Consider the following 24,342-nt stretch of genomic DNA (forward strand, 5'->3'; position numbering starts at 1 on the left):
GGGAAAATTATCATATGTAGAAAATGAAGACATTCTTTTCAACCAGGTGATCATTAACGTAAAAAGATAAAGTTAAAAAAAAATTTGGATAAACCAAGGTTCCCCCTCCTGACATGGCTTCCCAGATGACCTCCTTGGTTAAAAAGCTAAGAAATACTTAATCAGCATCTTTTTGATAGAAACAACTCTGTCTGCTGACTCTGCACGTTCAGTCTCACGGTGGATGCCACAAGGACCCTGGGCTGCTGCGGCCCGCAGCCGTCACACAACGCCCGGCAGCCACAGCGACGTGGCGTCCACGCTCAAAGAAGGAGTGGTACTCACGGTCATTGCACAGGGGCCCGCTGAACGAGGTCATGCTGCAGTCACAGCTGAAGCCGTCCCACTGCTGTAAGCACACACCTTGATTGGAACAAGAGTCCTCTTGGCAGGTGGTGCTGGGCCCTGCAAAGCAAGTGAAGAAAAGTTGGATGCTTTCAAGGAAAAACAAACAAACAAACAAACAAACAACAAAAACCCAACCACAAACAAACCCAAAATACAAAACTCTTAGCAGATTGCACAAGGGCAGGGTCACATATAGTAGTTGCCAACACCTCAAATTGTGCGACCAAACCAGTCTGGAAAGTTCTGCTTCACACCCCTGAATTGGAAACAGAGAAGCTGGAACAGGAAGGTGTTCTGAAGTTTCCGATGTAGGACAAAATTTCCTATACCACTAAGCTCAGCAAACAAATACTAAAAAAGCTTTAGTGCGGTCATGGTAACGGGTGGTCTCATTCCATCATCAATAGTTCCCTCTCGCCGTTTGAAGTTCAGAAAAATGCATGGATCTCCTTAAGTTCTTACCAATGAAGAGACACACCATGAGGAATGGCGATTATAGCTTTCATGGAATTGAGATAAAGTTTAAAAAAAATAACTGAAGAAAATTATGCCAAAAAAAAAAAAAGAAAATAAATGCCCGACAGGTTCCAGAAGTTTCCCTGCAGAAACTGTGGATAAAGTCATGATTGCTGGATGCTTTGGAAAGGTACGTTGGCAAGTATCAATCCACATGCGTTAACAATCTCATGCAATTAAACAGAAAGGGTATAAAATTCACTATTAATGACATGCCCCGTGTAACATACAAGGAAAAAGAATGCTCATCTATTTCTAGAGAATTGAAACCAGAACATTGAGAAATAAAGAACTGAAAAGGGTATGATCAGAGCACTAAATACAAACATATCCAAGACTGAAAGCCTTTATGCAAACTATATGCTATGGGATAAGGCTTCCTGCCCAAGGATCAAGGACGAGAGGCGTGAAAGCTGAACCGAAACCAGTTATCGCTAAAGTGTCACGGTGTTATTTTTGGGTTCCCACTGTGGATCATGGGGTTTCAGTCTTGTTTTTGCACACACAGGGCTATCTACCTTGCAAGTCAGCTTTCATCAATGCAACTTTGTCAGCAAAATAAAAAAAAAAAAAGCAAAATATATTAAATGTTAGTAAGCAGTACTGAAATGGGGCAAACACAGAAGAATGTTCTGATTCAAAAAAGCATGCTGCTGTAAAGGGGGGGAGAAGTGGTATGGGGAGCAAATAAATCCATACTAACAGCAATAAACCTTAAGAGAAGCCAAAAAATTGAAAAGCGGCAGCTTACTAGAACTTCCCTATGTGTGCCTATATTAAGGTTAATTGAGCCAATGGCACGTTATGGAGGGAAAGGAAAAGGGCTTTAGTATCATTTCCTCTCTTGGATGGATATAGATGCAACACCAGAATGGCTGTTTTGCTCACTGGGAACACGCAGCCCCATCTGTGATGAGCAGATACTGGGCCGTGGTCATTAGCATACCAATTATGCCTTTCCGTCTCGTTCCCTCCAGATCTTTCATCTTGAGGATGCAATAAAGATTTAAAACAGTGTCAGCCCTTGACTTCCAGCACCCTGCTGCAGTGTAATACCAACTATTAAAAATGGGCATATTGTTCGGCCTGTATGGAAGGAGGAAGAGAAGACCAAAGTGATCTATTGCACTTGAAGCTGACATCAGAGGCGTTCTCCTGTGAGATTTCACTGCAGACTGTTCATACTTGCTCTCATTGGGTTGAGTGTTTCCAGCTTCAAGATTTCAGGGGTGTTTCTGTATTTTAAAACATTGTCCTAATTGTCTTCAATTCTAGAAAGTGCCCCGTGAATAACTACTACAGGTGAGACTATTAAGGACTTCCTTAGGAAGACCCCCCCAAAATATAGCACCACCCACATAAATCGCCTTTGGATATAAATTGAGGGTATTGTATAGTAAACATACTTCTGTAGCTTTTATAAAAATAGACACTAGCCTAATTAAGGGCTATTAACAGTGAAGCCATCTGAAGTACTTGGTTTAGTGAATCCACCAGAATTATCCATAATTAGCCTGGGTATAAATTGATGTGTTTGCAAAATGGATTTTCAAACATGTCCTTACAGTCACATTTCTCATATACATTTTCTTGGTAAAGGAATGTCAAGAAAATTTAGTGAGATGTCTATGAAAATCTGGTAAACTGAATATTTATAATGTTATCACACACATATCTACCTCTTGTCATTCAGCTTGTGATATGGTCGTGGTTTGCATTTTGTTGAACACTAGGCTGATGGGATTGAAAAATATGAGCAGGGTCACTCACTCATGGTAAACTGTTCTCAAGGAGAGCTTCTAGACTAAGACGGACTATGCTAAAAGGACCCAGAGAATTACTTCTGAAAACATGGGCCGCTGGAAAGTTCCCTCCACAGCAGCCGCACAGTGTCTGCTACAGGTGCCAGGAGATGAACCTCTCGGATCAGAAAGCGCTCAGAACAACTCTGCAGGAGAGATGCCTCTGCCGAGAAGACTCAACCTCCATGACGTGGATGTTGGAAAGCCTCTGAGAAGTTCGAGAAGACACAGCCATAGCACTCATTAATACTCTGCAACGCACAAAGTATGAATCTAGAAAAATCACAAGCTGGTAAAACGTGCAATAAAATGCTTGAAGATTGATATTCTAGGCATTCTAGGGAGCTGAGATAGACTGTCAGTTTTTTAGGTTCCAGTGAGTTGAGTACAACTCATACCAAACCTGGATCTTGTCTTACACTACGCATCCCTCATCATTTTGAACATATTTGAGCCCCGTCACTGTTGCTGTAGGCACTGTTTCAATGCACCTTGTTAATGGTCTTCCTCTCTTTTGTCTGCCCTCCACCTTTCCAACGATGATGCACTTTCCAACGAATAGTCTCTCCTAATGACATGTTTAAAGTATGTGAGATGAAGCTTTGTTCATCTTTGCCTCCAAGGAAATGGACTAGGGTGTGTCAATTTGCATTGGACCACCACAGTCTACATAGTTTGCCATTTAGAACTGGCCAACAAAAACCTAGTAGCTGTCATTTTGAATTGATTTATTCATGTCAAAATGATAAATTGGAGAGGCATGGCATCCCATTTAACCTTTAAAAGAACATTTCAAGCTTTGTTCTGAAATAGTATTCTGTCAGTTACAGGACAAAAATCCATACAGGAACGAGGAAGATAAGTTAATATAACTATCATTCAAATTGACCATCAATGTCAAAGATCAAAAAGATTTGATGTTGTCTGTTGTATTTCATTTTTTAAATCCAACTCTATAGTCTGAAATTTAGAGACCATGTAACTCAGATGCATTAGTAATCCTGGTTGATTAGAATGTAAAAGTCAGAAAAAAAGAACTGTTTTTGAACAAGCATTCAGAAGAAGGATTAGTAGTTGAAAAAAAACCCCGTGGTCTTGGTGACAGAAATTACATCAAAGACTATCTGATAGAACGCAATGACTTGCTTGTTGCAAAGTTCTTTTTCATCAATGTAAATGATGAATATGCACATGGACTTCATGGTAAGAACTACAAAGCAACCAAATAGATTTTATCTGTGGAAAGAGATGCTACAAAAGCCACCTATCATCAGTTGTAGTGAAGGTAGCGGTAGACTAGGAAACAGACATCAATTACTCAAGTGCAAGTTTAAGTTCAAGCTGAAGAAATGAAGGCAAATTCAGGAGAGGCAAAGTACAAGCTTGAGTTACCCTCCCTGCATTTAGAGCCCATGTCCACAACAGATATCACTCAATGAACACTGACTGAAGAGCAGAGAACTTGTGCAGTGACACCAGGATACCATACACAAAGAAAGTAAAGATTATTCAAAAGAGAGAGAAGGAGGAAAGCACAAAACTGGATGTCAGAAGAGACTCTGAAACTTATTCTTGTACTTAGAATAGCGAATGGATGAAATGATGAAGTGGAAAAGCTAAACAACACATTTCAAAAAAGCAGCACGAGAAGACAGAATAAACTATTATTAAATTATTAAAGAATTATTTTTAAAGAACTGGAATCAGAAAACCAAAAGGAATGAGTGGCATTTCTTAAGCTGAAAGAATTCAAGAAAAAAAAAATACAGAGGTGTGGTATGCTATGATAAGGGCAAACACTAAATGGTATCTGAAACATCAAAAGAAGACTGAAAGAATATGCACTGATACTGTAACAGAAATATTTGATCAATGGTCAGTGAATTTAGTGGATAACATATGATTAAGAGACTATAGTATCAAAGGAGCAAGTCAGAGCTGCAAGAAAGCAGTGGCAAGAAACAAAGCTCCAATAATTGACAGATACCAACTGAGTTATCTCAACAAATGAAAGTAATGTTGGAAACATTCATCTGAGTCAAGGATTTTGGAGGAGCTGGCCTACTTGCCTGGAAGAAATCTACACGCCAATGAATTTCAAAGAAAAGTGACCAAAACGAATGCTGGAGATACTGATAGTATCAAGTCCAAGTAAATTTTGCTGAAGATAATTAAAGGATGGTCACTGGACTGTATCGACATGAAGCTGCCAAATATTACACTGGAGACAATACCAGAAAGTTGTCTGCCTGTGGCTTGTTCACTATGCCAAGACCATTCACTCTGTGGATCTTAAGGGTTTACAGACGCAACATCTCTAATATCTAACCGTGCTCATGTGAAACCTCTACATAAACTATGAAGCAGTCATTCAAACAGAACATGAGGGGAAAGTGTGTATCAGGATTAAATATTTTCACTACAATTACTTAGTTTTTATGTTGAGCAAAGACTCAGAGACGTTGGACTCTACAAAGAAGAGTACAACATCGGGAGTGGAGGAAGACTCCGTCATCTTGCAGCATGCGAATGTCACAACCTAGCTTGCCGAAAGTGAAGAGAATATGAAGTATTTACTGATGAAGATTAGACTACAGTCTTCAGTAGGGATTATAAAGCTTCATAATAAAAAAAAATTGAACTTGTCAAGGATTTCTGTTTACTGGGATCCACAATCCACACTCATACGAAAACTAACCAAGAAATCAAACAAGGTGTTTCACTGAGCAAATCTACTGAAAAAGACTTCTCTAAAGTGTTAAATAGCAAAGATGTCACTTTAGAAGCTTTAGGTGCTTCTGCTCAATGCCATCTTATTTTCCGTGGTCTTACAGACATGTACAAAAGTGGACTAAATGATGATAAAGACTAAAGAATAATGGATGTCCGTGAACAATGGTGCTGGCGAAGAACTTGGAATACACTGTGGCCTTTCAGAAGAACAACTCTGTATTGGAAGAAAGACGGCTATCACCCTCTTCAGAAGCACAGATCACAGATCATGATTCATCTCATGTGCTTTGGACATGTTATCAAGAGGTTTCAGTCCCTGGAGAAGAACATTGCACCTGTAAAGTAGATCATCACCCAAAAAAAGGGGGGTGCTTTCAAAAAGACAGACTGGTGAAGTGGCTGCAAAAATGGGCACATCAAAGCAGTGATGGCGAGGGTGACGATGAGAAGAAAGGTGGTTATAATGAAGGTGAGGTGTTTCATTCTCTTGTGAAAAGGATCACTGACCGCTCAGCCCAACCAGACAGCATCTACCACCACCACCATCACCACATAAGTGAACAGAATGACTAATTACCATTATTGCTGCAACTACTACTGAGAGATCGGAAAGCATTAGTTTCTTGACAACTGCATCTAAGTGCAGGAACTACTTATATCGCTAAGGTTTTAGCTGCTGTCCCAGCCCATGAGAGGTAAGTGGTCTATTGATCTTCATTTTGCAAGATGAATTAGAGACTGAAAATAATGAGTGCTTTTAAAAAGTAGTAAAAACAACAACAACAACAACAAACCTCTTCAGGCAATATTCCTTAGCTTTTTTTTTTTTATGATATGAACAAAGAAGGGATAGGCAGAAGCCCTCTTAAGGTCAGAGGCTGTGTTACTGAAGACGTGTTTGCTCCAGGCCCCTTATCTGCACACAGAAGAGAGGAGAGCTGAGAAGTCCTGGTAAAGAAGGAGTTTGCTTTTATGTTTAGCTAAAATGCTCAGAAATCCAATGGTTCAGCAACAGGAATCTCTAAAAATAGTAAAACCACAGTCCTGAAAAATAATCTGTCCATATAGTAGAACAGCCACTCAGAGGACCTGCCAGTCCTCTCTAAAGACGTCCTTTATTATTATTTTTTTTCCATTCTCACAACAGTCTTTTCGTATTTAGGCATTATCAGAGGATGCATGTCTGTGCCTGACAAGACACATTTTTCAAAGTCCTCACCTTCTAGAACAATATTCAAACCCTGACAGGCCTTTTTCACAAGACAGAGCCCTGAATTTATTATTCCCCCGACCCTTTTCCTCCAGTTACATAATTCCCCTTTTATTTTATCACTGAATGAGATGGGGGGGGGGAAATCCCCCATTTAATACAAGTGCATTTGTATTAAAAAGACTAAAGGATATGTCTGAATAGGAAAGGGAAGAGGAAGAGAAAGTAAAATTACAGTCTCTGACAGCCAAAGAAGCATTAGTAGGATGTGCTTAGACACCTGAGTTTCCAAGTAAAGCAAACCTGAGTGCGAAGATACTATCCTCCATCCACGAGGTGTGTGGCCCTACACACGTCAACATACACCTCTAAAGCTCGATGTGGCCATCTGAAAAAGATCCAGCAGCCTCCAAGCTGCTTACAAACAAAAAGTTCTTGGTTGGTCTTCAACAATCACTTCTTGTCCTGTCCTTCATGTCTAAATTTTTGTTCCTAAAAATCCAGTGTACTGGGTTTGAACACCAAATTTATAGAATTCTAAAGATTAACATAATATAGCACATGGTATATTTTAGAATTAAATAGAAAACTATGCCTGCATTGTACAAAGGAGTTTCAGAACTGAATGGTAAAGGAAATCTGGAGAGTAACTGAACTTCATTTTTATTTTCCTTAGCTCTACGCACGGAAGGCCTTTTGACTCAGTACTGAATTTAATAGAGACTGGTAACTGATTACAAATCTCTATGGGCTTTGGGCTTTTTTTTTTTAATGTAAAGTAAATATGGGTATCCAAAGCTCTGCTTCTCAAAGTATGGTCGCTAGGTAGCTAGGAGCAACCTGTTGGAAGATTTGCCACCACCGTACACGTGGAGAGATCCTGAGGTTGCAGAGACGTTAATAAAGGGCTCTGACAGGGCCCGGTTTTTCTCCTAGTTTAGATGTGCTCTGTAAAGAACTGTGGTCATTACCAACTGTTAATCGTTAGAATCAGAAATTGGAAACGGACTTGGCTTTTCTGCTTCTCATGGGCAGAATCATCTCATGGAAACCAATCAGGGTGCATTTCTATTCTGAAATATATGAGGGCACCATGATTAGAACTGAACTCAAGAAGACAACAAGTGATTGTTAAGGACCAAGGGCCTAGGGATTCGTGGGTCTTTTACAAGGAAAGAGAATGGAAAATCTGACTTAGGATAAATGTCCAAATTAAACTATTCTTGTGAATATGGAAGTAATTTCCATGTGTGATAGATGCAAATGCTAGGAAGAAATGTTTCCTTAGAGAGACAATTGGTCTTGTACATAGACTGTGATCAATAGTCCTAAAAATATGTGAATCTTATAAATTATGGCTGGACCAAATACCTGTAAAATTATTCCAAGGAATTGTACAAGGATGAAATGGTTATGCGTTAAATTCTGTTAACATGTTGCCATCAGTGCAATGGCTGGTGGGTCTGAACCATCAACTTTTAGTTAGTGCTTAACTATTGCACTATCAAGGCTTTTTTAAAATATACTCTTTATGGCAAGAGGTGCGCTGCAATGCCAGAGGCTTGCGGTTCAAATCCACCAGCCGCTCTGTGGGAGATGGATGGGCAGTTTCTTCCTGTGTGATTAATTACTTCTGAAAACCCACTAGAAGGTCAGCTATGGGTTGGTTCTTAATTGATGGCACACAACAACAACCAACAATATGCTCATGAAGTATATAATTCCCAAGACCTAAAAATGTTCTTTATCCTGCTATCCATTGATATCTGTTGTTCTGAGTCGTCACATCAATTCTGATTCATGGTGACTTCAAAGATGCAAAGTGTAACATCTCCAAGGAGCCGTCAAAGCTTCTCAATGGGACCATTCAGAAACAGAGTCCTATGCCTGTCTCTTGAATCAATCTCTTGTTGGATTGGAACTGCCAGCCTTCCGGCTAGTGGAGACATCTACCATTTGTGTCATCCAAATGTCCAGATCCACTTATTGGAAGGGTTTTATTAAGGCAATCTTGCTTTCTTTAAAAAATTTGTGAAAAAGCAACCATTTTTTCTTTTGTTCTACTAAAGCCTATTATATAAAAATTTGGAACAAAGAAGATAAATACTGCTATAAGACTGAAAAAAAAATTAAAACAATCTTTCTGTAAAGAATCTTATCCTCTGGCATGATTAAACTATGTTTTGAATCGCTTTTAACATCTCATAGAGGGATATGTTGCTGACAGAAAAAATACATTTTCAAGTGAAGGTAAGAATTCTACATACCCAGATAATCACAAAATCTAATGGCATTATTTTGCCCGAGAAGCACTGACTGCTAATCTTTTGGGGCGGGGGTAGGAAGTCACAGTTCTTTGTACCTCTTCTCCTGCGTAAGGATTTTTCCAGAATCTAAAAATTTTAAAATGGCCAAAACTGTGTTCAGCATTAAAGCAAAAGCAGCAACACATCCAGGGTTACAAAATTAAAGATAATATGATTCAATTACATTTTTTTGGGGAAGAAGAATTGGCTCAAAGGATCTGAGGTGTAGAAGCGAAAATGATCTAAAATGAAAAGTAGCAATCAAAAGAGTACTCCCCCAGATCTTTGTCTGCTAGAGAGCACAAAAGAACAGGAAGATCCTTGAGCACATTTCTGATATGGAAGTTCAGCCCTGGATAATACAGAAAACCTATTTTGTGAAAACAAACTAATAGCATAGGAAGATATTCTTGCTGCCAGGTAGACAAGAACCAAAGTGATTTGAAAATGGGCTCTCTAAGCTTATGCACCTGCTGTATCCTTGTTTATGGGGATTACTAACAACTTGATTAGTATTAGGTAGAGGAAATATATTCTTTCTGGTCTAAGGGTATCTATTCAGTGCAATAAAGCAAGCAGCGGAGAACTGCGTAACACACAACAGGCCAGGTAGGTATGAGCAGCACAGGGAAGTAAAAGACTCACAGCAGAAAAAAGGTAAAAGCATGAATAAGGACATCATAGTCCTAAAACGGAAGTCCTAAACAGTTAACAGTTCCTGTAAATAGTTTACATTTTTGGCTGCTAACCAAAATTTTGATGTCTGAGCCCATCCTTAGTAACCTTGGAAGAAAGGTGTAGGAACCTACTTCTGATAAATCAGTCATCGTAAGCCCTTTGGAGCCCAATTCTGTGCTGACCCACGGGGTCACCGTGAGAAGCAGAGCCAATCTGACAACAGCTGTTTATCCATTTGGCTCTGTTACGTGCTAAGTGGGGATTCGACAGAATTGGCAGCGATTCATTGTGCGGGCTACTGAGATTTGTTCTCATTTACTGGTCAACTTGGAATTCTCTACAGGGTGCAAACAGAGATCCACCAGTACCTTCACATCCTCTCTCAATCTGTCCATTGCAGAAAAGAGCATCCGAAATAAGGTCCGGAAGTCGCCCGTTCAAATCCACCGATGCCAGGCAGCCCTGGAAGCCCTCTTTGGCATGGACCAGCTTCGGCAAGGATTTGTAGGTTTCTTTAGCCACTCCCCCTATATACAGGTCACCTGTGGGAAGAAGGAAGTCATTTTTAACATACAGTAGGGCAGGGCAGAAGCAAAACAAAGAGACAATAGTGAGGGAGCTCTTTAATGAAATGATCCAAACAAGTTAAAACTATACTCGACTATTTCCCCAAAGCTACACAACAGAGATGCGGATATAACAAAGTAAGCTGTAGAATTCACGTCTTGTGGGCATTTCACATGGAGAAATAACGGTACGAAATGAAAAGTGTTCAGAAAAGAGCATGGGCCACAGGGTTACATGCCCTTGTAAAAAAATTGCAAGCTCAAATCAAAACCACCCTAAGAGATCAAGGAGGACACTACATAATGCTTAAAGGCACAAAAGATAAAGAGGACATGACCTCGTTAACATCAACTTACATAATGATTAAAAAAAAAATCACTAAGATCCAAGCTCAGTTATCTTCCAATTCTGTGACTTTCAGCATGTTGCTTAACTTCTCTGATCAGACTCTCCTTTATAAAAGAGGTGCAATCTAATTTAATAACATATTACAGACATTTTCTATGAGGATTTACTAAAAGCAATACTGGTAGCAGTATTATTAACCAGAGGTTTATACGAGACAATCAGTCAGGAGACATTACTATTAAATCCACCTCCTTAATAAAACTGCTGGGTTTGTCAGTTCATCTGGATCTCAACATCTCTCCAAGGCTTAGGGTCAACTTTTCTACTAAGCTTCAGCATATTTTCTTATTTATAACTTATCTTTGGGGCTTGTGTCTACGGATTGATTTAATTAATTGTTGTTTGTTGTTAAGTGCCATAAAGTCACAGATGACCCATAGAGATCCTATGAACGAGAAAGTCTTGAACAGAAAATTTTCATCTTTTCTCCAGTTCATATAGCTTCTGGAGGCAAGCTTTTTTTTTAAAAGTGGATGTCATGCCTGCTTCCAAGCCTGTTTTATTCAGGAGATACACAAAAAGCAGCAATCTCAAACCAGAAAACACACCTTAGCAGAATCTGGCCTTTCCGCTCATCCTCCCATCCTGGAAACAGTCCCAGACTGACAGCCAAAAGCCTTTTAAAATAAGAGGCCACATCCAATCAGCTTGCACCTTATTGTGAGCAAAGCCACATCCTAATATCAATCCCAAACCAGAAAACACACCTTTGCAGGTTGTTAGGCTCATCTTTCCAGCGTGGAAATAGCGTCAGACTGTCAGACTGATGGCTAATTAATTACAATGTCATATCTGTTAATTAGGGAACTCTGGTTGCCTAGTGTTAAGAGACTGTGCTGTAATCTCAAAGGCATGTGGTTCAAATCTACAAGCTGTTCTGTGGGAGAAGGATGGACAGTCTCCTCCCTTGAGATTAACTGTGTCTGAAAACCCACTGAAGGGTCAGCCACAGGTCAGTTCTGACTTGACTGTACATATCAAGAACAACACCCTTAGTTAATTACAACCCTTATTATGTATCATTTTCTCCTTCACTTAACTACTTAACTCTTTTTTCACTCCCTTTTCTCTCTCTCACCTCTCTGTTTGCTCTCCAAGACGGATTCTCTGTGTAAACCACTCCTAAGACGCTTTTCAACAATAGGGCTCTTACACCACAATTGTCCGTTTGTAATTGATGGGTGCCACTCAGCATCCTTTGCTCTAGATTTATTCAGTATCATTCGTACCTGCCTGGATCACTAACTTAGTTCCATAAGAAGCTCCTGGAATGCAACAATGAATGAAGGAAAACCCAAAATCTCTGTAAATGTTCATTAAAACTAATAAAATTTAATAATAATTTTTTAAAAAAAGAAGCTCCTGGAAATCACACTATTTCAGGTGTGATTTCAGTGAAAATCAAGACTCCTTGTGTTCTCACAACCCCCCAACTGGTGATGTTCTGGGTTCTGTTAGGAAGTGAGTGGTCCACTATTACAGTTTCTAATCACTTCGCTTTGCCTTGTAATCTTTACTTTTTTAAATTTCCTAGGTCTCCAGGCTTAGGATTTCCCAACTTAATGGTCTTCAACTTCTCAAAAGGGTAACAATCTATCTATGATTCTCTACTTATGATTCTAGTCTTCTTCCTACCCCAGGTCATTCATCTTACCTAGATGGCCTTTAATAGATATGATTAACTACTGCTTAGACAATCAATGCAGGTTCTAAGAAAGATATTTTCAGAAATTCCAAGACAAGGGTATTGGGGAGAGAATGGGGAAAGAGTGGACAGATAATGAACTACAATAGAACAGATGAGGAGAAGAATTGTCCAAAAGGAAGCTATGATTTGGCATTACCTGTATGACAAGATTCTGGAACAAGGGTGGACTGGGGAAGGGTGGGGAGAATATGTGTCACAATGAATAAAAAATATTTTTACAAAACGATAATATGGGAAAAAATGCTTAACTCATTGCTTTGCTCCTGTTTACAAGTTCAAGGAAGCCTGGTGGTATAGTCATTTAGCACGTGAACATGAACTGATAAGCCAGATGTTTCCAGTCATCAGCCCCTCTAAGTGAAGACAGTCTGCATTTATTAGGATTCAGACAGACTCATAGCTGACCCTCCAGCAGGTATGGTGGGGCTGTAAACCACATGGGGAAAAGAGGGTACAACTTCTTTCCACAAAGCCTGGTGAACTAGTGGACTCCAGTCTCCTCCAGATAGGTGCCAATTTTGGGTTATCAGTTCAACTCTCTATGGGTTACCTGACTTGGAAACATTATGGGGAAGTTCTACTCTGTTCATACAGTTGGTATGAGGAAATATTTGGCCTTAGGTTTGGTTAAAAGTAGCAATAACACATTAGTGTTATATTTGTCTACAACTTTCCATTGTAATTATAATATTCTATCACAGGCAACTATTGCACTGGGAAAACCTGCCATCAAAGACCTCTTTAAAGTGCTAAAGAACAGGGAGCTCTGGTGGCCTAGTGGCAGGAAGTTGAACTGCAATCCCAGAGGTACATAGTTTGAATCTACCAGATGCTCTGCTGGAGAAGGAGGGACAATCTCCTCCTGTACCATTCAGATCCGATTTGACAGTACACACACACACACACAAATAATAAAATTATATTAAAAAAATAAAGTGCTAAAGAGCAAGGGTAAGTTTGAAGACCAAGGTATACCTGATCTGAACCAAGATATTATAAATCGCTTTGTATACACCTGAAAGTTGGACAGTGTATAAAGAAAATGAAAAAACGAATGGATGACTCTGGGTTATGGTGTAGAAGAAGAGTACTGAATATACAAATTCAGTATAATTCTGTCAAAAGAAAATCTGCTTGGGCGGAAATGCACACAGATGCTGCTCACAGGTAACAGTGGTGAAACTTCATCTCACATGCTTTGGGCATGCTATGACAGGGGGTCAACAGACATCATGCTGGGGAAGGTGGAGGGTCCGTTAAAGAGAAGCCGACCCCCGTGGAAACGGACTGACACAGCGATTGCAACAATGCGCTCCTGTATGGTGGAGACCATGAGGACAACAAAGAACAGGGCAAAGAACAGATCTGTCATTCGCTGGGCTGTCATGATGACAGTTGACTTGACAGCCCCTAACAACAATAACAGCAAAATCACACATCAACCATTCTCTCCACTTCCCTGATCCTTGGTACCTTTTTATCTCATGCAACTCTCCAGCCACTGATAAAAACATCAGGCCAAGGAATGATAGCTATAAAACATCAATCTGTTACCCTTAAAGTGTAACAAATATTCTCATAAACTTTGACTTCTAAATAAATTTTTTTCTCTCCTATTCTTGAACACCCAAACACTCCAATGAGTTAAGCAAGACAGGTACAAAAGAGAAAACTAAGACTCAAGGGTCTAGATGATTCATCATATATCGTCAACATGGGGTCAAGTCAAGACCAGATCCTTGATCTGTTGATTGGAATGACCTAACGTAACTATACCTAGGCCAAGTGTTACTGAGAGTGACAGTTCTCTTAGGTCACTAAACATCCTTGACCTTTCTTGCTGTGCATGACAAGGACAGGGCCTCCTGCCTTATCTTATCAGATCCTCTCACCATTGCCCTTGCAGTGCTCAAACTCATGGCTGAGGCGATGATCCCTTTAGAGGAGAGCCTTGCTTCTGGCTTGCTACATACGTGCAGATTCCCCAAGTCAATATATCTCAGTTGTGATGCCAACCTCTTGCATCCCTTGAACTTGCTGCTTTGCCCTTGGCTTGGAGACAAGGAGAAGTGACACACATTCTGATGCTTTTGCCATTTGTTGTGTGCCATGAGTAATACAGTCCCTCCTCTCTGACCCAGGAAGCTTGAGCCCTCTGCCAGCATTCACAAAACAGTAATAAGCTAAATTATGAGCCTGTAAGTAGGGTAAAATCTAACCCAGGGGCCAGCACTCTTCAGTAGTACTGATGAGTAAATTGTGGCACACGGGATTTATGTGGCTTTCTCAAAGTCACATTATTACAATCACTGAGAACTCAGGTCTCTTGACCTACTAGCTAATGCTGTAAGTAATCATAGGAGATTACCAGTGTCATAGACTTTGGGTTTAAAGTCCTGGGTAGATCTGCTTTCTCAATATCTTAATTTTTTTAAAGAAATTATCGGCTGAACAAATGTAATCTTTAATATTAAAAAGTCGCCTATTTGTAATCTGGAATGGGATGATATTTTTGATCTATTAATTGATTTTTTTTTATCCTTCATGCTTATTTTTCACCTTAGTCTTTTCTGTCATTTTAATAGAAAGGGATTGTGTCTTAGTTGCCTCAGAAAAGGAGCATGAAATGGAAATCAGAGATGTAAAATTATCTTTCTGTATTTGCGTTTTAAAAGCACAGTCTCTAGGAGGCCCAAAAGAGAGAATATTTTTAGTGTCAATGATTATAGGAACGAAGTAAAGCTTTCCTGCCCTCAGTGTCAGCAAGCGAGAAAGAAACTTAGACGAGAAACACTGTAAGCGGTCGCCACCGATGATGCCAAGGACACGGTATTTTGACTTAATGGCCATTGCTGTCCCTGTTGGTGTCAAAATGTCAAGTGGTTTGGAGGAAGACAAGAGAATGGTGCTGATTTAAGAGAAAAATTCAAAGCAGCAATGAGAGCTTTGAGAAGAAATGGCTCCTGGGTCGATTTAAATACGCCCTAGGTAATGACTGCCTAGACTAAGATTCCATATTCCACCTTAGTGTGGGAACAACACTCAGAGTGACATCAGAGATGCCACAGAAGGCACAGGATAGGTCCAGTTTCCTAACAGTGGTTCATGTGAGATGTAGTTGACTCTTGAGTGCCTAACAACGTGACCACCGCAGAAACAGAAGACAGAGAGAGTGAAGTAAAGGGTTTGCAAGAATGAGGATGCTGCACCTGGGTTGTAAATATAGAATTTTAGACCCCAGCTCCCATGGCACTACCCTCTACCTCCCAGACATTAGGACAATGTAAAGTCTCTCATCCTAATTTAGACTGAGCCCTACACAAAGAAGGGAACAGAAGTGGTCTGCGATTACATTTTCAGGAATCAGTGGTCTGAGATTTTCATTTTCAAAGATGGAGAGCTCAAAATAGAAAATCAAGTTGAGTTCTAGAAAAAAGAAAGTGGTTTGTCTTTTTTTCCTTCCTTGCCCATGGGCATTAGTGGGATAAGGTTTAGCCTCTAAGAGGTCAAACATGAATGTGAAAGAAGACTCCCTTCATTCATTTGTTGGACTCAACTTGTTAGGGAATAGGAGCTCTCCTCTGTATCGACAACAGTGGGAAGTTGAATAAAAAATATCTTGCCACCGTCCCTGTCTTTTCAATGTGGAATCTGCTACCAAAAGTGTAGAATGCTATATATACTTAACCAATCATTCTGGTTGTGATTGTGAACTCATGGAAGAGAGAGACCACGTATTTTCCCTCTTCTACAAGTTCCAATTGTTCCTAGTGTTGGGATCTGCACACAGGGGGAAGTCAGTAAATACGGATGGTGCTCAATCTTTCCAAGAGAAAAGATTCAAACAAGAAACAATGGGGATATTAAATCTGAGGGGAGAGCTACTTCTAAAACAGATTGCCTCTCCCCCTCCCTCTCTCCACTTCCTGCTGCAATTCCCATTTTCCCAATCAGCGAACTGTCTTGACTGAACCGCTTTTTAAAGCTTATGGGAGAGGAGTGGTAATATCTCCCATAAGTGACTAAAGAAGAAACAATATTGATTCAGGCAGGAACAGGACAGAAGCCTTAACAATACTGAGGTAGATGCGCTTGTCTTTGCAAGTAGGGGGACTGTTCTCACTTTTATTGCTGCAGATGCTCTTAGCGCCACTACTCAGCCTTGTCCTTCTACAATCTCCATGTAGGAGAGAGCAGTTGAAGGCCCCTCAGTGGATTGCCATATGAAGAAAACACTTAAGTGTCCTGTGCCTTGTGTACTATGAATGCTTCATCAAAGATGCAGCTGCTCTGTTCCATTCTCCGGGTGATGGGAGAAAAATGACCCATTAGCACTAATGGAACCTTGAAGGCATGCTCTCAGGCATGGGGGGAAAGGATGCACGTCTTAATGACTCTCTATGCGGAGGAGAGCTGTGATAAACAGGAGACTGAGTTTTCTACCGACTTGAAACCAGTCTTTGCTCACCTTCTTCCAAGCACTGATGACTGACTTCATTTATGGAAATAAATAATACACTTTCACTTGTCTATCCTCTATCCATTCATTCACGGGTTTTTAAAAGTAGGTCACACAGGCAAGGGACAAGGCAAAGATGGAGTTGCAGCATCCCTGACCAAAGAGATCCTGCATCAAGCATGACAAAGGAAAACATCTGGAGACCCCGGTTCTTAAAGAAACAGTCTACTGTTCCCTGACCTCTCGTGCCATCTGTAAACAAGTCATGTGTTTCTGTCAAGAATGCTACTTGAAGGAAGGTGTGGGGTAATGTTGTAGAGAAGCGTTCTGTAGGAGCTGGGCAACTATGAGAAGAGACAAAAGCACCAGTCTCTTAGTTAGATTTGTCTACAGATAGAGGCTCTATCATTGACTGTGGTAGAGACACATTAGTTCTTTGCATTAGATCCACCCTTCTTCATCATGTGGCTTTCACATGCATGCGAAGCAGTGGGAAATGTCCTGGCTTGGGTCACGCACACCTTCGTCTTTATGTTAACATCCTTGTTGTCTCTCTGCAGTGTAAAGTGGTCCTTGACAGAAGGTTTTCCCGGTGTGACATGTCTCTTTAGTTCTTGTCTGTGGCTTCCATGGGTGCTGATTGTGGATTCAAGTAAAATGAAATCATTGACAACGTCAATCTTTTTTTCCCCTCTTTATCACACTGTTGTGTACTGGTGAAGCTGTGAAGTTTTTTTGTCTTCTTAACGTTAAGGTGTGATCCTTCTTGGAAGAAAGGCGGGCAGTCTTCTCCCATACGACTTTCAGTCTTTGGAAACCAGCTGGAGGGTCAGCTATGAATGGGTTCTGAATCAAGCTACCTAACAACAAAAACAAGCTGTGATCCACACTGAGAGCTGCAGTCTTTGATCATCTGCAGTAAGTGAGTCTGCACTTTCTGCAAGCAAAGGTTGTGACAGCTGCATAATGCTGGGTGTCGATGAGTCCTCTTCCAATCTTGTTGCCACATTCTCCTTCACGAAGTCCGCTTCTCGCAACATCTGCTCAGCATGTATATTGAACAGACATGGTAAAGAACACAGCCCTCACACGTACTTTTGCTGACTTTAAACTATGCTTGGATTACGGACAGATTCTGTATGATCTGAATAAAGTGGGCATTCCCATTCTTCTCAATGCTATCCATAATTTGTTAAGACTCACACAGTCAAATGCCTAACAGGGATCCAGTGTTATAAAGCTTTGGCTTGGAAAAGATAGGTTGTGACGTGGGAAAAAGGTCTGGGAGCCAATAACTAAGATAATATAAATAAGGTTGTATGAACTTTCTTCTTTTAAAGGATGGGACTTAATGTTCCATTGTTCATAGAGTCACTGTGAATCATAGCTGATAGCATCTAATAATAATAGTGTGTATGCCACAGGGCTGCTGTGAAGATGAAGTCAGTTAATGCCAAGAATGTGTCCAGCCTTACATCTCCTTATTGTGCTGTATCTCATGCCTGATGCCTTGGATTTGCCTATCTATGCCTTACAGTCTGTCTTTGTATAACTTTAGACTTCTATTTGTTTCATTTGTTCAGTATTGATCCATTCTGATTTCCATAAAAGTATACAATACGGTGGTACCCAGGAGTTATTGTTCTGAACAGCTTTTGCATTCATCAACTTTTGACCTTCACCACAAAGTAAAAAAGTGATATGGACTAACCTACAAATCAAATGGATATCTGACCGCACAAAGTGAACATATTGTGCAAATAAAGTCGTCATTACGGACTTGGTCCATTCTTCCAATCATACTAAGTTAAACTGAGCAAATTTAGCAGCACAAGTAGGAATCTCACTACCAGGAAGCAAAGAGTACAATGTGCGTCCTCCGGAGACAGAGGTTCCTGGGTCGAGTCAGACTGAAATCTACACAAGAGCGGCAGCAACCTCAGCAGAGAACCAGCGACCAGCCTGAGACAGAGCTGACTTTGGGGACTGCTGTCTCACCACACTGGACTTGGGCCTTCACCTTAGCTTGCTGGAAGACTGAGAAAAGACACCACCACTGGTAGGTCTCAGGGGACTTTGTACCACTGACTTAAGCCATGAGGCTGAAGGTTCAAGGGCACATGAATACACCAGAGAAGCTGTCTGGACTAAAGGAATTGTACACTTGAGAAACAATCAAGACTTAAAGGATCGTATTCTGATGTCAACCTGAACTGTAGCCTTCTAGGTTCCCTAATAAACACTATAGCGCGCCCCCCCCACACACACAAAAGTTCTAGGATAGGTTCTGGGGCTTTAATTACCTGGCTACCTAGTTGTTGTTGTTGGCCTTCGAGGCAAGCACGACTCATAGCGACCCTATGAACAAAAGGCTTGAAGCCCCTTTATGACTGGAGGCAGGTAGTTTAGGAAGTGGACGCAACCCCTGCTACCTAGTAGTTGGGGTCAATTAATTATCATGAGTCCCTGAGTCATAGTCACAAGATGGTTTTAAGACAACAGCAGGATAGAATGTGGAGATGAACATAATAAACTTGTTTACTCAATTAATAAAAAAATAGAGCATAATTAAATTAAAGCAACAACGCAAAGCTCTGCTTAACAGTAATGTAACACAAGGGTCGAGGCATTCTTAGCTCTTTTGACTCAGCCTTCCTGTTGATCCAGGTGCAGTTTTTCCTGTGCCTACTGCATTTTTATTTAAAGGACAACTGTCTTATAGATTTTGGGAAATCCACAGCTAAAACTCAAGGGACACTATTGGAGTATCTGGGAAAATCCTTATAAATGGTATTTTGGGAAGGGAAAAAAAAAGAAAAGCTTAAATCGAACACTTTGCACTTAATTTCATACTGACTGGCTAGATCAGGTAAAGGGCAACTCTGACTGGTTTATTCTAATTAGACTGGATAAAATTTGTGCAGTAAATTTGGGGCAATATAACTCTCGATTTGTGTTCTAAGAGGCTCACAGGAAAAAAGCTGGAGTTCTAAGTAGCTCATACCAAAAAAAAGTGGAGGGGGTAGGGAGTGTAAAACTGAATGAATGAAGAATCCAACTTGTCTATAAATTTTCATTACAATCACAATAAAAAAATAATTTTTAAAAAGCAACCCTAGGTCTTCAGGATGATTTGTAAACCATCCCGAAAATAAAAACAAATTTATAAAGAAAAAGAAAACCTGCACAAGCATCCAGGGCTAATGTCATCGTCCACAAGGAGCTGTACTATTAACCGAAAGGCAGGTGTGTCTCTCCGTGGGATCAAAGCCACCAGCAGCTTTGTGGAAAAACAAAAGGTCATCTCTTTCTCAGATCTCTTGGTTTACAATCTCAGGAAACCTGCTGGCTGGGCAGTAATGAGTGTATTTGACTCTATGACAATGCTGGAGTTGTTATGAAACGCTGTTGAGTTAGTATGGCCCATAGCGATACTAGAAACTGTGGATCTGAACCCTGTCCACAGATTCAGGTCTACGGGAATGAGGTGAGCTGAAATCCTAAAGGAAGCAGTCTTAGTGCCTGAACAGGTAAGCACTCACCTGCAAACCAAAAACTGATGGTCTGAGCCCATCCACTTCTTCCTTCAGGCCCTGTGTACCTTACAGCCTAGAAAATCTATGTGGTAGTTCTAGTCTTTCACAGTGGGGTCACTAAATTGAAATAAATCCACTGGTGTACAATAACAGCCACAGCATCTTATAGGAGTGACACCTTCTCTTACCCAGGAGATATTTAACTTCTGTTCTCAACTTTGTGTCGTTACCTTTTGTTTTAAGCTTTTACTGTAGAATTACAAAGGATCCTTGAGTAAGATCTTACCCAGGTACCCTGACTCTCTACTAAGGAAGACAAATGAAATCTAAATCTCTTTTCATTACAGGAATATCCTTTGAATAAAGTCACCTACCCGGAAGGAGCTCTGATGGCCTACGCTGAGAAACTGAGCTGTAATTCCAAAGGCACAAGGTTTGAAATCCACATGCTGTTTCACGGGAAGAACTCTCCTACCGAGTAAGGTTTTGCCTCTGAAAATCTCTCTGGAGGGTCAGCTATGGGTCTGACTCGATGGCATGACACACAACGACAACATCATGACCCTTGGGGACTAAAAGCACTTACAACTGTTTTCTGTGAAAAAAGCTCAAGTTACTAATTCCTGGCGACTTATTCATTCATGAAATGATGTTAAATTATAAAAGCAAAGGCCAGGGAGGTACGTACTCTTTCTCATGCACCTGAGATGAAAGGTAGGTGAACGGAAACTTTCTTCACTTAAAATTTAACAACTAACTCTAGCCAAGACTGCACATAAGTTAAAATCACACCAAATATCAAGCATTAAAATAAAAGGTTGGGGGCCACATAGTTGTTTTGCTATAAATGACATGAGCTATTTTTTCTCCAGCTCATATCCTATCTGGAAGCAGGAGTGGCATCCACTTCCTAAACAACATGCCTCCAGAAACTCTATGAACTTTGATAAATGTCAATAGTTAACAGAGCAGCTTTTGATCTTTTGTTCACAGGGTTGCTATGAGTCGTGTTTGACTCAAAGGCAATCAACAACATATGCTCTATAACTAAAATCAGGTATTTTTTAGAGATTTGTGTTGCTGTTTTTGTTAAGGAGAGCTCAATGACCACCAATTAGTTGTTAACTCATATCCTGCATCAGCCTTCCTTAGAGAACCTTAACCTCCTTTCCTATTTTACAGGAAATATCCCCAATCCATGCCCTTATGTTTGTTTTTGAGGTTGAGCCAAACATCTAGAGATTCTTTTTTAAATTTTTCTCCATTTTGTAACAATTGTATTTCTAGTCTATATGCTACCTAGATTGAAATTTAAGACTCATTTTTATTTTGCTTACATATCTTAAAGAACACTGATGGCATAGTGGCAAAAAAAGCTGTGTTGCAACCCTGAAGGCACGTGGTTCGAATCCCCCAGCTGCTCTGTGGGAGAAGGATGGGCATTTTCCTTTAGTGTGATTTAACTGCCTCTGAAAACCCACTGGAGGGTCACCTATGGGTCAGTTTCAACTTGATGGGACACAACACCAACAACATTTCAAGCCTTATATTTAAACTTACTGTTAAACTTTAGTGATTCAAGTTTGCCAACATTTCTGACATCCGTTCTCTCACTTCTATTTCCTTTTCAGACCCTTTCACGTAGGTGAATACAATACACAACACTATACAATAGATAAATAACTAATATGCAATAACCACTATGTGACGTGCTTGCTTTCCTTTCTGCTTCTTTGTCAACATATATTCATCTCCCAGCCGTGTTTCTATTTCTCCAATACTCTGTCTTTCCAGGTTTTAACAGCTCATCAGAATGTTCGACACTTTGAGTAATAATCTTCCTTCAATAATTTTTGCCAAATTTTGAATCACCTACTTTCCAGCAACTTCTACCAGCTGAATAATTGACACGTTGTCAACCAGCTCTCATAAGTAATCTTCACTCAAACTGTATTTGTCATCATGTCTCCAACAATGGACGTTTATGTTTCTCATCCTCCACAGTAAATGTTCCTTCACTACTGTATGCCCGAGCCCCTTCCAATTTTTTTGGTACTCAATTAAAATTGTGTATTATTTTTCTGGCTTCCCAAACACAAAAGTTAAGTATGGCTGTTAAGCTCCCACAGTATTTTTAATCTCTTCTCTGGCAATTATTTCTGAGAACTGTTATTATTCTGTCTGTGCTCTCTCTACATTCATTTATAAATTCCTTGAAGGAAGGAAGGACCACGTGCCAAGTTAAGACCCTCTTGAGCACTCTGTAAACCCTGAGTCATTTTTTTTTATTGCTGATACACAGAATGAACGGATGAACCACTTCACACCAACAAATAGCTTCAATTATGACACAATACTTTCTACGTTACAGATCGAACACTGACATTTCCCCTTCATTCCTTCCACTAGAACTCACAAAAGATGTTCCTTGTGAGGATGATTCCTCCTGACTCCTTCCCTGAACACAGCAGCGAGGCCACGTATCTCATCAAGAGAATTCCATGTGACCGTACGTACCTTCGTGTCACTCACCCTCCCACCTCCAATCCTGATAAGAGTAGTGCATGACCAGTGTCAACAGACACACTGAGAGAGACAGAAAGACAAAGACAGAGGTGCAGAAACACCTTTGGATACCTAGGTGTGCTAATAAGAAGCCATTCAAATGTACTTTTAGGTAAAAATAAGGGCCAAACCCTTTCTGGAAAACGAAATGTCAGCCCCACTCTCTGCCCCACCATTCTTACTCTCTCTCTACTCTGTGTTTCTCTGTGCTGCTCACAGACAAATACCACTTGACTGAAACAGCCTCAGTGAACATATTTTTACACTGTCTAAACCAAACTGCTGTCAACCTGCTGCTGTCACTAAGACAGGTCTCTCTGATGCTTGTGGCCATGGAATGGAACCAAGGTAACGACACAAAGTCCTAATGTTCCTGTCCACTGAATGTGTCCAATCCCACCTGTACTTCCTTTGGCTTTGCAGATGCCTGACTCTGTTTACCCTCTGTACCAAACTCAAGAAATTACCAAACTCCTCGAAGTACTCTGCTTCTGGTACTACAATCTCTTTGCTCTCTGTCAGTCACCGGTGTTCTGGATCCCATAGCTACCTCTCACATTCAGCAGACTATTATTTTAGCTAAAAAAATAAATAAATAAAACAAGCCCACAAAATGACAAACAACAACAAAATCCCCCAAACAACTACCTCCTGAGAGTCTGACGTGTGTTCCCTACTGAAATTTTCAACCTGAAATCCCCAAATGGGGAAGAAATTGTTTTACCAGCACGATGTTAACACCTACAGCATGAAGACGGGTTTTGTTTGCGTTTGGCCACCAGACTGTGAAGGAAAAGCTGGCGAGCATGCTCCGTGGAAACTGATGAAATCAAACTGCTACGGCGGCGTGTAGGGTGATCCATCTTCTTTAAGGCCACTCTGTGCTGAGTGTCACTGTGGCAGACAGGGGGCAAGTTGGGGCACACAAACTCATACGGAGTTACCTCTATCACACAATGGTGTAAATTTACCTCTGAGGGAAAACAGAGCAGACGGCCGTCCTTTTCTCTCTTTTTATTTCCTCCCGAAGTGGCCATATTCGAGTAGGGAAGGCCTTAATCAAATATGACTGGTGTTCTTATGAAAAGAGACCGAGGCACAGGGTGCACATGGAGACAGCGATTGTCATGCTGCATTTGTTAAGCCCAGGTTGCCAGGAGCCACCAGAAGCTTCAGGAAATACGAAAAGGTCTTCCCACCGAGCTTTCAGAGAGGTTACAGTCCTGCCCACACTGAACTCAGAATCTGAGTCCCGCGAAGCGTGCGAGGCGAAGTTGTGGAACAACTTCCCAGTTTGTGTTTTTCTGTTTTGTTTTTCAATGGTGGCCCTAAGAAAACAAATACACTTCCCACAGCAACACAGTCATAGCCAGGAGAGTGAGCCTGGTGTCCAAGTCTCTTCTCCCTTCTCCCACTGCACCTCACTGTCTCCTGTTTTTATGAAAATCCCAGTAAGAGGAATAGAGT

General features: G+C 40.6%; 1 protein-coding gene across 3 annotated transcripts in view; it reads right to left on the minus strand.

The window, feature by feature from the left end:
* NRXN1 (neurexin 1) overlaps positions 1-24,342 on the minus strand; it is a 1,383,864-nt gene that overhangs the window by 668,519 nt on the left and 691,003 nt on the right. For all 3 annotated transcript variants that reach the window (XM_006880912.1, XM_006880911.1, XM_006880913.1), the window contains 2 exons: positions 10,001-10,174; positions 325-444 (listed from right to left, as the gene is read on the minus strand). In XM_006880912.1, the coding sequence (XP_006880974.1) occupies positions 325-444; positions 10,001-10,174 (294 nt within the window). The remainder of the gene's footprint in view (positions 1-324; positions 445-10,000; positions 10,175-24,342) is intronic.

Source organism: Elephantulus edwardii, unplaced genomic scaffold, assembly GCF_000299155.1.
Source record: "Elephantulus edwardii isolate Elephantulus edwardi_28Jun2011 unplaced genomic scaffold, EleEdw1.0 scaffold00011, whole genome shotgun sequence".
Taxonomy (NCBI): domain Eukaryota; kingdom Metazoa; phylum Chordata; class Mammalia; order Macroscelidea; family Macroscelididae; genus Elephantulus; species Elephantulus edwardii.